A 12,052-nucleotide genomic window follows, 5' to 3' on the forward strand; every position below is an offset into this window, starting at 1 on the left:
ATCCCTTGTAGGTTTGTGTCCTCTTTTGCAACCATGTGAATTTCCTGCCAGTTTAGTTTGATATTTTCCAGCCATGTGCGTCCTAGCAATGCTGGATGGTTGCCTTTCACAATGTAGAGTGGTAACTTTACCTTCTGTTTGTTGAGCTCCACTGTAACAATCACGCTTCCTCTCACTGGAACAATCTCACCGGTGTATGTTTTCAGCGTCGTCTTTGTGGGCTGTAGTGTGAGGTGATGTAGTTTATCCTTGTATACAGCCTCAGACAGCAAAGATATGGCTGCTCCAGTGTCCACTTGCATCCGTACTGCGTTTCCATCCAGTAGCGGTGTCACCCAGTACCCGTATCCATTGTCTGAAATTGACATAACATGCAAAGATTCTTCCCCTTCAGACAGGGTATCACTTTGTTCATCCTCTGTGTGCTCCATTTTATGCACTTTCTTTTTGTACTTCCTGAAGTCCCTTTTCCTTTGTTCAGTACTTTTGTTTGATTGTGTCTTTTTGTTTTTACATGCACGTTCGATGTGACCCTTTTTTACCACAACTTCTGCAGTCTTTGCACCAACACTCCTCTGCTTGGTGACCTGGTTTCCCACAGCGATAACATGGCTTCCCACCTCCTGCCTTGGTTTTTAACTCCATAGACACCTTATGCACTTTGGTCGATGCACTTAGCTGTTGTGCGTCTTTATTTGCCATTTCCATTGACGTACTCACTTCTATTGCTCTCTGCAATGTTAAGTTACTCTCAGTCAAAAGGCGTTTCTGAATTGCCTCGCTGTGCATGCCACACACTAACCTATCACGTATAGTGTCACTCATTGATCGCCCAAATTCACAGTGTTCAGATAACTGTTTCAATACAGCCACAAACTGTGAGATTGATTCCCCCTCCTCTTGATTTCTCTCATGAAACCGGAATCTCTCTGCGATTATCAGTGGTTTTGGAGAATAATGTCCTTTTAAGGTAGCCACAATTTCATCATATGATTTATCACCAGGTTTTTCAGGCGTTACTAGGCTGCGCAGTAGATTGAATGAATGTTTTTCCTCCCATAACAGTCAAAAATGTTGGCACAACGACTTCAGCTTTATTTCCATTTGCCAACACAAAGTACTCAAAACGTTCTGTGTAAGAACTCCATTGTTCCACAGATTCATCAAATGTTCCTATATTTCCAATCAATGCAGACATTTTCGGTTTATTTTTCTTTCTTTTAACTCACTTCACTTTCTCCCGCAGCGAAACTCTTCCTATCCCTCAAGGCTCTTGTTGCCGTGACATCAAAGGCTAGCTAGCATCACTCAACTGGCTAGCTCCACGTTATGTTTGCGTCTTTCTACAGCGAGAAAAATAAATAAATAACGAATTTAACTCAGACTTTCTGCCGAAGACGAAGAGCACAAACGTGAGAACATTTCTTCCTCGTCGCCAGTTTTGTTGTATAGCACACTGTATTACTTATACAACTAATATAAGGACAGGACATGAGACGGGAGTAGAAATTAACGTGGGTATTGTTTTAATGCGTTTCACAGGTAGAACATTCCAAGCATTTCAACGTAGGTAAGCAAGGGGGTGTTACAGGTGCCCTAAAGGGACAAAACTAGAATATCAATACACAACATCATGGACTAGTGAGAAGGAAGTAGTACTGTTGTAAACTGATACGTAGTGTTAATGGTGTGCCTGTGTGTGTCTGTGTGTGTGTACCTACAGGGTGATGGACGGCATAACCGAGGCCTGTATGAAGGGGGGCATCGAGGCCTGCTACTCCTCAGTATCGTGTGCCTGTGCCCTCCTGGGAGCTCTGGACGAGCTGAGTCATGGGCGTGGCCTACAGTCAGAACAGGCCCGCGTGCTCCTGTGCCGATTGGACGAGCTGAAAGAGGGGGCAGAATCCACGCGGGAGTCCATGGAGATCAATGAGGCGGACTTCCGCTGGCAGCGCCACGTCCTCTCGTCTGCGCACGCTCCCTGGGAGCCCTCCGCCACCACCATCACGGAGCACAGCCCCGACATCAGCATCAGCGTCACCATGGATACGGCCCAGACCACTCTGGATGGGGAGCTGGGACAGACCACTTCAGAGGGGGAGGAGTGTGGGGAAGAACCCCGACTCCCTTCGCCTTCCTCTGGTGGGCCGGACGCTGACCCCTACCCTGAGCTCCGTCCCTGTGTGAGGGAGCCGGGGACGGAGCCCGGAGGACCCCCAGATGTGGTGCAGCGCAGCCACGCCCTTGTTTACCCTGACATCACCAACTTCCTGTCCGTGGATGCCCGTGTGCATTCCCAAGGCTCGCGCTACAGTGAGTGCAACTTTAGCGTGGACGAGGGGGAGATGTCACGCACTGAGTTTGATTCCTGCGACCAGTACTCCATGGCAGCGGAGAAGGACTCGGGTCGCTCAGACGTGTCAGACATGGGCTCTGATAACTGCTCCCTGGCCGATGAGGAGCAGACACCCAGGGACTGTCCCGGCCACCGCTCCCTGAGGACGGCAGCCCTGTCCCTGAAGCTACTGAAGAACCAGGAGGCTGACCAGCAGAGCGCCCGGCTCTTTGTCCAGTCTCTGGCCGGCCTGCTGCCTCGCCTGCTGGGGATGCACAGCACAACAGACGTGGACACTTCTCTGCAGAACTTCTCCTCTACATTCTGCTCCGGCCTACAGGCGGGTAAGAGATACAGAGAGGAGCTGAAGGGAGATAGCATGAGATAATGAAGAGAGGACGTGAGATGACATCAGATGTCATTGAAACGTCCATTGAAGCAATGATAGTATCTTATTCTGCTAAGACATCCTCTAATATTTCTAGGTCCCACTGTTTGATGGAGACACTAGGGGATAATATTGACCTGGTTGCATCCTTATGTTCTCTCCCAGGTGGCATCCACTCTCCAGGCTATGAAGGCAGTGAGAACCTGAACTGTCAGGCCCTGATGAACGCTGACGGCCTTTACCTGGTCTCCTACTACGCCTTGCTCCTCAACCTCAAACTCTGCTGCCAGGACTTCTACCGCAGGAGGCCCATGCCCGTGCTGGTCAGTCTGGTGAGTGGAGGAGGTGGAGTCAATGTCTTAGTGCACTAAAGCTGATATTCCTGTGTATGTTCGAGAGGTTTGTGAACCCTGAAGTGATCAGCTGAACACCATGTAGTACATGCTCTGTAGCCAGTTCTTTTGTTTATGTGCTTGATATATTTTGAAGTGATCCCACCAGGCTTCATGGTTTCCCCATTGAATTGTCTCATCTGCTGCAGAAAGAATTTGTTGGTCTCATCCAGAGCAGTGGGGTGCTAGTGGTGCTGTCTCAGGCCTGGATCGAGGAGCTCTACCTCAAGGTGCTGGACAGGAACCTGCTGGGGGAGGCTGGCTACTGGGGCTCACCAGAGGAACAGTCCTTACCCCTCATCACCATGCTCACTGGTAGGAGGGGACACAGCTCTCCCACACTGCTTTATTCATGAGGTTTCTTTATATGTCAACATAAATATATGAAATTAACATAATGCTCATTTGAGTCTTTAAAATGTTCTGCTATGTTTTTCTGACAACTCTCATCACTTTGTGTCCTCTCTCTCTGTCTGTCTGTCTCTCTCTCTCTCTCTCTCTCTCTCTCTCTTTCCCTCTCTCTGTCTCGCTCTTGCTCTCTCTGTCTCTCTCTCGCTCTGTCTCTCTCTCTGTCTCTGTCTTTCTCTCTGTCTCTGTCTTTCTCTCTGTCTCTGGTCAGATATCGATGGGCTGGGCAGTAGTGCCATCAGAGGTCAGCTGATCCGTAAGGCCAACACACAGTCCCCTTTCAGCTGTGACAAGAGTGGCAGTGACACCCTCATGGCAGGTACTGACACCACCAGGTACTTACACCACCAGGTACAGACACCCCCAGGTACTGACACCTCCAGCTGTACTTTCTGAGTCGCTTCACCAAGACAGTATTTGCTATATTTTGTTTAGATATTTAGGAATATTGTATTGTGTATTCTGTTTAGGATTTTTTGGGGGGGCATTTTGCTTTATTCAGACAGATTAGAAACAGTGGGGCAAACAGATTAGGAGGAGACAAAGTGGGAAGGGTGGAGAAGGGGACTGAACCCTGGTCTATACCGTGGCATACATGAGCCTAGATGCTGTACTCTCTACATGGAGAGAGAAATATATTGTTCTCCTTGCATCTCTCACAGGGGAGAGAATGGAGAGCTGCCAGCGTCTGCCTACATCTTTTATTATCACTGGGAACAAAAGGCGCACCGTCAAGCACTCGCGCCACTTTGTTACCACAGCAACCGCTGCTGTGTTGCTAATTAGGCATTACAGCTTCCATGTAATTAGCTAGCTATGTACACATAATCAATAGGGACGACTATATTAACATGGAACGGAGAGAAAAGGGATTGTTGTCAGTTCTAATATTTACTTCCCTGTATGAGAGGTTATTGTCACACAGAGTGCCTTTATAGCTCTTAAATCTCTAAGTCTCTCTAACTGGACTGCAGTTTACTGCCTGTCTGTTTACTGCCTGTCTGTTTACTGCCTGCCTGTTTACTGCCTGTAAGTTTACTGCCTGTCTGTTTACTGCCTGTCTGTTTACTGCCTGCCTGTTTACTGCCTGTCTGTTTACTGCCTCTGAGCAAATAATTCTACAGCACATTACAGAACTGCTGGGTCAATACACAGATAGATATAGTGTAGGTTCTGACTTATCTCCCATTAGTGCCTTTTCAGGCAAGGGGTCTTTGTCAATAGACGTGGATGTACTGTATCCTGTTTTAAAGGTCTGATTCAACCCCATTGTGCTGTAGCATAGGTCTTGGTCAATACAAAGATGAGGGTCTGACTCGCAGATTGGCATTTATTGTCATGAATCTTGCCCTGGAGGCAGCTCTGCAGACTGGCACAGCCACAAAGTCATAAAACTGATTTTTAATCTAACCCTAACTTTAATCTTAAACTAAACCACACTGCTAACCCTAATGCCTAACCCAAACTGTAAAAGACCAAAAAGCAAATGTTTGTTTTCATGAATTTCTACGATGTAGCCATTCATACTGTTTCATGATCAATAGTCTACTGTACACAGCTGAATGTACTGTATGCTGTATTTAAAGCTAGAACAGCATTTGCTACATCCATTTTTGGACTTAAATTAAAGATATACACTGAGTATACAAAACATGCTCTTTCCATGACATAGACTGACCAGGTGAAAGCTATGATCCCTTATTGATGTCACTTGTTAAATCCACTTCAATCAGTGTAGATGAAGGGGAGGAGACAGGTTAAATAAGTATTTTTAAGCCTTGAGACAATTGAGACATGGATTGTGTATGTGTGCCATTCAGAGGGTGAATGGGCAAGACAAAAGAGTTAAGTGCCTTTGAATGGGGTATGGTAGTATGTACCAGGTGCACCAGTTTGTGTCATGAACTGCAACTCTGCTGGGTTTTTCACGCTCAACAGATTCCCATGTGTATCAAGAATGGTCCACTACCCAAAGGACATCCAGCCAACTTGACAACTGTGGGAAGCATTGGAGTCAATATGGCTCAGCATCTCTGTGGAACGCTTTCGACACCTTGTAGAGTCCATGCCCCTATGAATTGAGGCTGTTCTGAGAGAAAAAGGAAGGGGGTGCAACTCAATATTAGGAAGGTGTCCCTAATGTTTGGTATACTCAGTGTATACCCATTGATTCTTGAAGAATAAAACTTCTAAATGCCTCGTGAGCTTAGTTTAACTGTCCTCCCCATCAGAACCCAAAATAGAAGCTTGTTTTACTCCAATGTTTGTAAACAATGTAAATGTAAACAAACACTGTATAGCCTCAAAACATGGTTCAATCTATAATGTTGGTATCATGGATGGTCAGTCCTTGCATCCATAACTCTGTATATGAAGTGGTTACATTTCTCCAGACCCATCCCTCAGCTTTTTACCAAAACAGAGGTGGGGTGCCACTTTGTTATTGTTTCAACTGCGGATTCTAGCTTCAAGGGTCTGACTTAACCCCCATTGATCCTGTTTCATACATAGGGGTTGTGTCGTGGAATATTCTAATCAAGTGAGAGAGACTGTCATTTCTTCAACAATCATCTTTATTCAATATCGATTTCATTATTGCAAAAATTAGACTTGTCAAACCAACACACTTGACTGTTGGGCCGAGAGCCTAACCTTTACAGAAAATGCTGGTTCTTATATAGCTGACACTAAAAATGCTTAGTCATGGCTGGTTCCACCCCTCCCATGCAGATCGGGTGGCATCATAAGCCACCTTGGGTTCATCCTATGGTTATCTGCACCTGGTGTTGTTTCAACCCCCAGCCCAAATACAAGGATGAACAGAAACAATAAGGGTTTTGTTCTACTCCTCCAGGTTATCTCTATCTCGGTTACACCCACCACATCTTGTCTATGGAATGCATGCTGTAGATCAATTGTCAGTGCAAGCTACCTCTAGTGACCATACGCCCAGATTAGCTGCAGGGAGCCAGAGTGGAGACCATAAAAACACAGCATTACTATTTGTTAAGTATTAATATCAAACAAATCAGGTAAATACGTAATTTTTCTCTCACAGTTGATACATGCTTCAATGCACAGATAAGGGTCTGACTCAACCCCCATTGATCCTGTTTCATACATAGGGGTTGATACATGGTTCAATGTACAGATAGGGGTCTGACTCAACCTTCATTGATATTATTTCAGGCAGAGTGTTTGCCCGCTACATTCTGATGGGCTGCTGGAAGAACCTGATGGACACCCTGTCCACCCCTCTGACGGGGCGCATGGCGGGCAGCGCCAAGGGCCTGGCCTTCATGCTGGGGTCTGAGGGGCTGAAGGAGCAGAGCCAGAGGGAGAGAGATGCCATCTGTCTCAGCCTGGATGGACTACGCAAGGCAGCCGGGCTCAGCTGTGCACTAGGTAACAGGACCCAACACCATGGTGACTGGAGATAATGCCTGCCTGACTGACTATAATCCTTAAACAGGAAGGGTGTAGTAAACCCATTAGCTAGCGTGTTTACATCAGAGGCAGGCTGGGTCAAAGTATTTGAAAGAAAACAAAAAAAATTTGATTACAGGTCTGGTTTAGAGATGTTTCCAGAAAGACGTTTTAAGATAATCGAATTCCTGAATACTTAATAGGCCTATTTGTGTAGCTATTGAAAATAGATACTGTATGATACTGTATGAATTAAGACCATAAATTGTTGTGATTCTCTGTTTGACTGTAGATGCTGCTATTGGCCAGGCACTCTGTGACAGGTGGCATAGTCCCTCCCAGCCCAGCTTGTCTTATTTACCATTATATCTAATGAATATTCATGCCTTCTCTAGGTGTGGCTGCCAATTGTGCCTCGGCTCTGGCCCAGATGGCGGCAGCCTCGTGTGTGCAGGAGGAGAAGGAGGAGAGGGGGGTGGGCGAGTCTGGAGATGCCATCACACAAGGTACTTACAGCCCCCCACATAACATACTGTGCTGTACACAGGGATTCAATTGACTGTTTCAAACTAAGACACCCACTGTACTATAAATCTACTGTAGACACAAAAAATTACTTTGGATTTGTCATTACTGCACAAGACAGGATACAGGATAAAGAATCTCTCTATTTCAGAAAAGATTCCATTGTCATATGGTCACATTTTGTTTTTGGAGCGGTGCTGTCTGGAGTGCTGGGATCTGTTCTGATCCTGTGTGTGTTCCCAGTCAAGCAGTGCGTGGAGCAGAAGCTGGAGCAGATGGGACGTCCTCAGGGGGTGCGGCTGCACACGGCCCACGTGCTCTGCATGGAGGCCATCTTCAACGTGGGCCTGGAGATGGGCAGCCACAACCAGGACTGCTGGCCCCACGTCTTCAGGTAACACAGCCAAGCTGTGGCAGGGCAGGCGATGCAGAGACATAGAAGAAGAAACCCTCTCCATAACAATTCAGAAAAGGCTGAGACAGGCATTCATGATGGCATATTACATTGGATTCATTCATGATGGCATATTACATTGGATTCATTCATGACAGCGTATTACATTGGATTCATTCATGATGGCATATTACATTGTATTCATTCATGATAGCATATTACATTGGATTCATTCATGACAGCATATTACATTGGATTCATTCATAACAGTGTATTATACTTGATTCATTCATGACATTGTATTACACTTGATTCATTCATGACAGTGTATTGCATTGAATTAATTCATGACATTGTATTACACTTGATTCATTCATGACAGTGTATGACATTAGATTCTTCATGACAGTGTATGACATTGGATTCATTCATGACGGTGTATTACATTGGATTCATTCATGACAGCGTATTACATTGGATTCATTCATGATGGCGTATTACATTGGATTAATTCATGACAGCGTATTACATTGGATTAATTCATGACAACGTATTACATTGGATTAATTCATGACAATGTATTACATTGGATTCATTCATGACAGCGTATTACATTGGATTCATTCATGACAGCGTATTACATTGGATTCATTCATGACAGCATATTACATTGGATTCATTCATGACAGTGTATTACACTTGATTCATTCATGACAGTGTATTACACTTGATTCATTCATGACAGTGTATTACACTTGATTCATTCATGACAGTGTATGACATTAGATTAATTCATGACAGTGTATGACATTGGATTCATTCATGACGGTGTATTACATTGGATTCATTCATGACGGCGTATTACATTGGATTCATTCATGATGGCGTATTACATTGGATTCATTCATGACGGCGTATTACATTGGATTCATTCATGACAGCATATTACATTGGATTCATTCATGACAGCGTATTACATTGGATTCATTCATGACAGTGTATTACATTGGATTCATTCATGACAGTGTATTACATTGGATTCATTCATGACAGTGTATTACATTGGATTCTTGGTACAGTTGCAGCCACAGGTTACTAACACTAATCTCTGTAACGACAGAACAATACAGTAGCGTACCTGTCTCTGTCTATCCAGGGTGAGTGAATATGTCAGCTCTCTGGAGCACAGCCATTTCAGCGATGGCAGCTCCCAGGCCACCATGACCATCACCCAGGCCCAGCAGGCCTTAGACCTGGGGCTGGATTTGTGCGGCGAGCCCAGTCCGGATAGAGAGCTTGCCCTGAGCAGTCAGCCGGTCATCCAGCCCCAGTCCCTACAGGAGCTGCTGAGGGAGGGCAGCTGGGGGAAAGGCCTGGACCGTAGCCTGATGACGGGGACCATTGCATCCAAGGCCGTCTGCACTCTATCTACACAGGCAGACAGGTACCGCATTATAGGCTACAGGACTCTAATGTTTTGTCCACTGTGTCTGAATCACATACTCAGTTTCATATTGTCCTTTGTCTTTCTGTTTCATTGACTTCCATGTCTGAATATAAAACAATGTAGTTGCTGTTGACTGAATGTTACTAGGCTGCAACACAAATGTTGTAATTTAAGTCAGGAACAAAACAGCCGGCCATGTAAAGAAAGTGGCCACCAGGTGACAGTGTGGATCAAGCGCAGCTAAAAAACTTGAAAGTATTGGACTGTATTTGACACAGGCCAGTACGGCTATGTTTACACAGGCAGGCCAATTATTATATTTTTCCACTAATTGGTCTTTTGACCAATCACATAAGATCTTTTCACTTCAGCTCTTTTTAGAGCTGATCTAATTGGTCAAAAGATCAGAATTGGTCTGCCTGTGTAAATGCAGCTTATGATTTGCTATTGATTGTACAAAGAGTCACATGGTCATGCAGCATGTTCTCTTCTGGACATAGGCCATGATGGATGAGCTATAGCCTGCAGTGTTTACAGAACTACAGTACCAGTCAAAAGTTTGGACACACCTACTCATTCAAGGGTTCTTCTTTCTTTTTACTATTTTCTACATTGTAGAATAATAGTGAAGACATCAAAACTATGAAATAACACATATAGAATCATGTAGTAACCAAAAAAGTGTTAAACAAATCAAAATATATTTTAGATTATTCAAAGTAGCCACCCTTTGCCTTGATGACAGCTTTGCACACTCTTGGCATTCTCTCAACCAGCTTCACCTGGAATGCTTTTCCAACAGTCTTGAAGGAGTTCCCACATATGCTGAGCACTTGTTGGCTGCTTTTCCTTCACTCTGCGGTCCAATTCATCCCAAACCATCTCAATTGGGTTGAGTTCGGGTGATTGTGGAGGCCAAGTCATCTGATGCAGCACTCCATCACTCTCCTTCTTGGTCAAATAACCCTTACACAGCCTGGAGGTGTGTTTTGGGTCATTGTCTTGTTGAAAATCAAATGATAGTCACACTAAGCGCAAACCAGATGGGCTGGCGTATCGCTGCAGAATGCTGCGGTAGCCATGCTGGTTAAGTGTGCCTTGAATTCTAAATAAATCCCAGACAGTGTCACGAGCAAAGCACCCCCACACCATCACACGTCCTCCTCCATGCTTCACGGTGGGAACCACACATGCGGAGATCATCCTCTCACAAAGACACGGCGGTTGGAACCAAAAATCTCAATTTGGACTCATCAGACCAAAGGACAGATTTCCACCGGTCTGATGTCCATTGCTCGTGTTTCTTGGCCCAAGCAAGTCTTCTTATTATTGGTGTCCTTTAGTAGTGGTTTCTTTGCAGCAATTCAACCATGAAGGCCTGATTCACGCAGTCTCCTCTGACCAGCTGATGTTGAGATGTGTCTGTTACTTCAACTCTGAAACATTTATTTGGCCTACAATCTGAGGTGCAGTTAATTGCCGATTTCTGAGGCTGGTAACTCTAATGAACTTATCCTCTGCAGCAGAGGTAACTCTGGGTCTTCCTTTCCTGTGGCGGTCCTCATGAGAGCCAGTTTCATCATAGCACTTGATGGTTTTTGCAATTGCATTTGAAGAAACATTCAAAGTTCTTGAAATATTCCGGATTGACTGACCTTCATGTCTTAAAGTAATGATGGACTGTCGTTTCTCTTTGCTTATTTGAGCTGTTCTTGCCATAATATGGACTTGGTCTTTTACCAAATAGGGATATCTTCTGTGTACCAACCTTACCTTGTCACAACACAACTAATTGGCTCATATGCATTAAGAAGGATATAAATTCCACAAATTAACAAGGCACACCTGTTAATTTAAATGAATTCCAGGTGACTACCTCATGAATGGTTGAGAGAATGCCAAGAGTGTGCAAAGCTGTCATCAAGGCAAAGGGTGGCTACTTTGAAGAATCTAAAATCTAAAATATATTTTGATTTGTTTAACACTTTTTTGGTTACTACATGATTCCATATGTGTTATTTCATAGTTTTGATGTCTTCACTATTATTCTACAATGTAGAAAATAGTACAAATAAAGAAAGACCCTGGAATGATAGTCCTGTCACGATTCAGACAGACGACCAGAGGACCACAATTGCGTCACACCAGAAAGTTTATTAAACTTAAGGGAAAAGGGAAGTAGGGAGTGAATGAAGGCTCCAGGGGTAACAGGGATCCCGTCCAATGCGCTGGGTCTGTGCCCCCCAGTGGCAGCGATGCGTCCTATGAAGCCGGTGGTGGGTGGTCCAGAAGTCCTGGGGGGGAGACACAGACACAACAGGGCGGAATGAAACCAGGCAGCAGTACAGTTCAAGGGAATCCAAAATACGTAGTAGCAAGGCAGAAGGCTGGTCAGAGTTACCGGGATTGAAGAGTAGTCAGGAGTCGTAATGGCAGAAGCAGGTCTGGATCTCCTAAGGCAGAAGAGTATCCAATAAACAGGCAGGTCCGGGGTCACAAAACCAGGGTGAGCCAGAAGCGCGAGCAAACAGGTTCCGGGTGTGAGCTTTGCAGACGATCTGACACCGGAGAGCTGAAAGACAGGGCCTTAAATACTGGGAGAGGTAAGTGGGTAATGCAGCGCAGCTGGCAGAGTAATTAGAGCCGAGCAGAGCAGGGACAGGTGGAGCTAGTTAGGCTGAGTAGAGAGAGGGAGGTGAGCAGAGTGGAAGATAGTGGAAACCAATTAAGGTGGTAA

General features: G+C 45.1%; 1 protein-coding gene across 3 annotated transcripts in view; it reads left to right on the forward strand.

The window, feature by feature from the left end:
- LOC121578079 (brefeldin A-inhibited guanine nucleotide-exchange protein 3-like) overlaps positions 1 to 12,052 on the forward strand; it is a 58,427-nt gene that overhangs the window by 23,707 nt on the left and 22,668 nt on the right. For all 3 annotated transcript variants that reach the window (XM_041892172.2, XM_041892181.2, XM_041892190.2), the window contains exons 12-19: positions 1,724 to 2,679; positions 2,889 to 3,055; positions 3,265 to 3,430; positions 3,735 to 3,842; positions 6,713 to 6,928; positions 7,345 to 7,455; positions 7,718 to 7,868; positions 9,025 to 9,312. In XM_041892172.2, coding sequence (XP_041748106.2) covers positions 1,724 to 2,679; positions 2,889 to 3,055; positions 3,265 to 3,430; positions 3,735 to 3,842; positions 6,713 to 6,928; positions 7,345 to 7,455; positions 7,718 to 7,868; positions 9,025 to 9,312 — 2,163 coding nt within the window. The remainder of the gene's footprint in view (positions 1 to 1,723; positions 2,680 to 2,888; positions 3,056 to 3,264; positions 3,431 to 3,734; positions 3,843 to 6,712; positions 6,929 to 7,344; positions 7,456 to 7,717; positions 7,869 to 9,024; positions 9,313 to 12,052) is intronic.

The sequence above is a fragment of the Coregonus clupeaformis genome, chromosome 1 (assembly GCF_020615455.1).
Source record: "Coregonus clupeaformis isolate EN_2021a chromosome 1, ASM2061545v1, whole genome shotgun sequence".
Classification (NCBI taxonomy): Eukaryota; Metazoa; Chordata; class Actinopteri; order Salmoniformes; family Salmonidae; genus Coregonus; species Coregonus clupeaformis.